The sequence below is a fragment of the Rutidosis leptorrhynchoides genome, chromosome 9, assembly GCF_046630445.1.
Source record: "Rutidosis leptorrhynchoides isolate AG116_Rl617_1_P2 chromosome 9, CSIRO_AGI_Rlap_v1, whole genome shotgun sequence".
Lineage (NCBI taxonomy): Eukaryota > Viridiplantae > Streptophyta > Magnoliopsida > Asterales > Asteraceae > Rutidosis > Rutidosis leptorrhynchoides.
In genome coordinates this window covers 14,768,103-14,772,392 of record NC_092341.1, presented here as the reverse complement: position 1 = coordinate 14,772,392, position 4,290 = coordinate 14,768,103, and the positions used below count along the sequence as shown (strand labels likewise).

General features: G+C 36.6%; 1 protein-coding gene across 1 annotated transcript; it reads left to right on the top strand.

The window, feature by feature from the left end:
* The first annotated feature begins 784 nt into the window (after positions 1-784).
* LOC139867768 (uncharacterized) lies at positions 785-1,345 on the top strand. The gene has a single exon (XM_071856123.1). The coding sequence runs from the start codon at positions 785-787 to the stop codon at positions 1,343-1,345; it is 561 nt and encodes a 186-aa protein (XP_071712224.1).
* Positions 1,346-4,290: the final 2,945 nt, after the last annotated feature.

Below are 4,290 nucleotides of genomic sequence, written 5' to 3'. Positions count from 1 at the left end.
TACACTAAAGATAACTACTAGCTAATCATGGCAACAATATCACATAACATAATGATAGAAGACATTTTATAAAGATAAGGGATAGAAGTACCAGTAGATTAAACGAGTTTCGAATACAAAAGTGACAACTTCAAGACTCCAGACCACTCCTAATACAATCGTCGGCGTTCTTCTCCGGGTACTAGGTTTCCCGCACGGAGTCGAAGGCCTTGAGAGTATGACTAATATTGAACAAGAGAGAGAAAGAAGTGAATTGAAGTGTGTGTTGGAATGAATGACAAAGACCCTTTAAATAAACAAGATTTTTTCCTGCAAACGGCTGGCAGGCCATTTGGCAGGCCGTTTGGTAGGCCGTTTTTGGAGGCCATTTGCTAAGGCAAGCAGTTTATCGAGCCCGTTTGATCTGACCGTTTGGCAGGCCGTTTGCCATACTAGCAGGCCATTTGGCAAGCCGTATGGCAGGCCGTTTGCTGGCCTGGTCAGCCTGACTTTCCTGGATCATAACTTGATTTCTTGTCTTTCACCGTTTTCGCTCTAGAATCTTCGTTTTAGCTCCAATTCTCTTAATTCTTTTTGCACCGTCTTCATAATTACTTGCTCTTCAATTCTAGCTGATGAAGTGGGTATTTTGCCGACAAAGTTTGAATCTTTCTTGTTTTTGGGCCTTAATACCGGGGTAAAAACGTGAATTTTTAGCCGATATCATGTATTCTCTGTTAATGAGGAGGTTGTAAATGAGTTTTTCCTAGCAATAAAATGGTACTAGATTGGGAAAGATGTTGAGATGATCGTGGTAAATGTGTATGGACCTCACGATAACGACAAGAAAAGGAAAATGTGGAAGGGTTTAGAAAATCTGATGAGGTATGATAATGCATCATGGGTAATTTGCGGAGATTTCAACGAGGTGCGAAATGAAGACGAAAGAAGAAAAAATGTATTTCATGATCGGAGATCTGCTTTATTTAATGATTTTATCAATCATATGAAGCTAGTTGAGATTCCATTGATAGGCAAGAGGTTCACTAGGGTTAATGATGATGGCTCTAAATTCCGTAAGCTAGATCGATTATTGGTCTCGGACCTCTTTCTTCAAATGTGGAATGAGGTCTCGGTCATTGCCCTTGAAAGAAAGTTAACGGATCATTGCCCCATTATGCTTCGTGACATGAATATGGATTTCAGTCCAAAACCCTTCAAGTTGTTTGATGTATGGTTAGAATCTAAAGACATAGAACCTATCATTGTGGAAGCATGGAATAAGCCTGTAGAAAGTCAGAGGAAAGATGGGGTGTTTCAGGATAGGTTAAAAAAATATAAAGAATGCCTTAAGAGAATGGAGTAAGAAGAAGTACATGGTCATTGATGAAGAGTTGGAAGCTGCCCGAATGGAGGCCTCAAAGTGGGAACAAAAGGCTGATGTTGAAATCTTAAGTGAAAATGATCGTGAATCTTGGATTGAGGCTAGGAAAACTTGGTTACAAAAAGATAGTGCAAAAGGAGAAATGCTTAAGTAAAAATCGAGGCACAAATGGGCGGCGGAGGGGGATGATAATACCAAAAATTTTCATACAATGATCAAACGAAACATTAACTCCACGAGGATCCATAGAATGTACATCAATGGAATTTGGCAATAAAAGCCAAATTTAATCAAAGAAGAGATCTTCTCCTATTATCAGAAGGCTTTCGAAAAAGATCCTAATTGCAACCCGGATCTCGAAAGTTTAAGTAACCTAGATTTAGAACGCATTAGTATAGATGAAGCTAGTATGCTTGAACACCCGTTCTCGGAAACAGAGATATGGTTGGTAATTAAAGTTTGTGGTGTATCCAAGGCTCCCGGCCCGGATGGTTTTAACTTCTAATTTTTTAAGGTTTTTTGGTGGCTTGTCAAGGATGACCTCAAAAAGGCAGTGGATTATTTTTGGGAAAGCAACACTATCTTGAAAGGTTGCAATGCTTCATTCTTGACGTTGATCCCGAAAGTCAAATGCCCTATGGGACTTGGTGACTATAGACCCATCAGCTTAATCGGAAGTTTGTATGAAATCATCGCGAAAATCTTGGCAAACCGACTCAAGAAAGTTATACCGAAGTTGGTAGGTTATGAACAAAGTGCTTACATCAAAGGGCAGTTTATCATGGACAGTATACTTGCTGCCAAAGAAGTGGTGGAGGATCTAAAGAGTTGTAAATGTAAAAGTCTTGTGTTTAAAGCGGATTTCACAAAAGCTTTTGATACCTTGGATTGGGGATATTTATTCACGGTACTAAAATTAATGGGTTTCGGTTCTAAGTGGATGGTGTGGATAAAAACATGCCTCCAATCAGCCTCGATTTCAGTTCTGGTCAACGGTACCCCAACCAAAGAGTTTCTGTTACATAGAGGAGTAAGACAAGGTGACCCTTTGTCGCCTTACCTTTTCATACTCGCAACCGAAGGACTTAGCCATCTAATAAAGAATATCGATATTGGACTGTACAAAGGGGTAAAAATTGGGACGGATATGGTGACAGTCTCTCACTTACAATATGCTGATGACACCATCCTTTTTGGTGAGTGGAGCCGAAGAAATGTACTCAACCTCATGAAAGTCCTAAAATGCTTCGAATAGATCTCGGGTTTAAGAGTTAATTTTACGAAAAGTTATTTATTTGGAGTTGGCGTTCCTGGTGATGTGTTGAAAGCCACCGCTGATTTAGTTGGATGTCAAATGGGGAAATTTCCCATGACTTATCTCGGGCTACCCGTTGGGAAAGAATGAACAAAATAAAAGATTGGGATCCATACATCGAGAAAATCCAAAACAGATTAGGAAGCTAGAAGACAAAAATGTTGTCCTTTGGTGGCTGATTAACCCTTATAAAATCTGTTCTAACGAGCTTATCGTTATATGCTTTCTCCTTATTCCGTGCTCCAGCGGGCGTTATCAAATCGCTTGAAGGTATGCGTCAAAACTTTTTTTGAGGCAGGTCGGGGGATCACAAAAAAATGTCGTGGGTTAATTGGGAAACCATCCTTTTGCCTTACGCGAAAGGAGGGTTTAACATTGGGACATTAAAAGCAAAAAATCTCGCGCTCTTGGGAAAATGGTGGTGGCGGTTTATGTAACGACCCAAATTTTTTCGTCAATATATAGAAGATTAATATTTACATAATTAATGTTTCCAACATGTTAAGCAATCAAACTCATTAAGACTTGGTTATTTGAAATGAATTTTATACAAACATTTGGCCACCCCGTCTGTCTGACGATTCACGAACGTCATAATTCGTAACAATTATTTAATGACGTATATATGAATATAAATATATACTCATGATTGTTAAATGATATTTAAGTATCTCATTACATATATTAACAATTGGTTATATACATAAAATGAGATTACTAACTTAAAGACTTCAAGACTATATACATATATATAACGATTTACGTTGTAATAACTTCTAAATTAAAATGTATGTATATGTATTGTATTAATATGTATTAATACACTTTTGAAGGACTTAAACATATATACTAACATACTTATACTCAACAAAGATAGCTATACTCATAATCTCATTCAATTCCATCTAGAATTCTATTCGTATTCATTAGGTATTTACACCCGTATCATACCCAACTTCCATACTTAAATACTATGAGTATATATCAATATTAAATACCAATTATAACCTCCTCAGTAGCCCTATGAGTCACAAGAAAAGGATAAACATGATGGAGACTTGTGGGAACCAATATTTAACTTCTAGTTTGCATTATTATGCTATATTCCAAATTTTGATAAAGTCTCTTAACCATATGCATGAACCACAACTTTTAAAACACTTTTTACTCATTCATATCAGCTATTTAACTTACCTTCACTCTCATAATACTCACACACAAGAACTCCAAGTATTCTCTCCATTTCTTACTCTTTAAACACTCTTTAAACGCACATTCTTCAAGTACTAGAAAATCTTCATTCACTTTGATCATAAACTAGCTTTAAGAACACTTTGTTAACTCATCTACTCCTCTTTATCAAGGTAAGAATCATATATAAGCTTTGATTCAATTCATATACTTATAACTATCTTAATTCAAGATAGAAATCTTATTCGAACTTTTGTTCATTCTATGATTCTACTCCAAGGATTACAAGCCATCAAGGATATCTTTGATCACAAGATTATCATCTTATTTTATCGTCACCTTTGTTCATTTAATTTGAGGTAGTCACCTTATTCATAATCTTTTTCGATTCATATCCATATAGCTATCTTATTATGAGTTA

Coding starts and splice junctions, on each gene's coding strand:
- LOC139867768 (XM_071856123.1), top strand. CDS start 785: ATGATCGTGGTAAATGTGTATGGACCTCACGATAACGACAAGAAAAGG.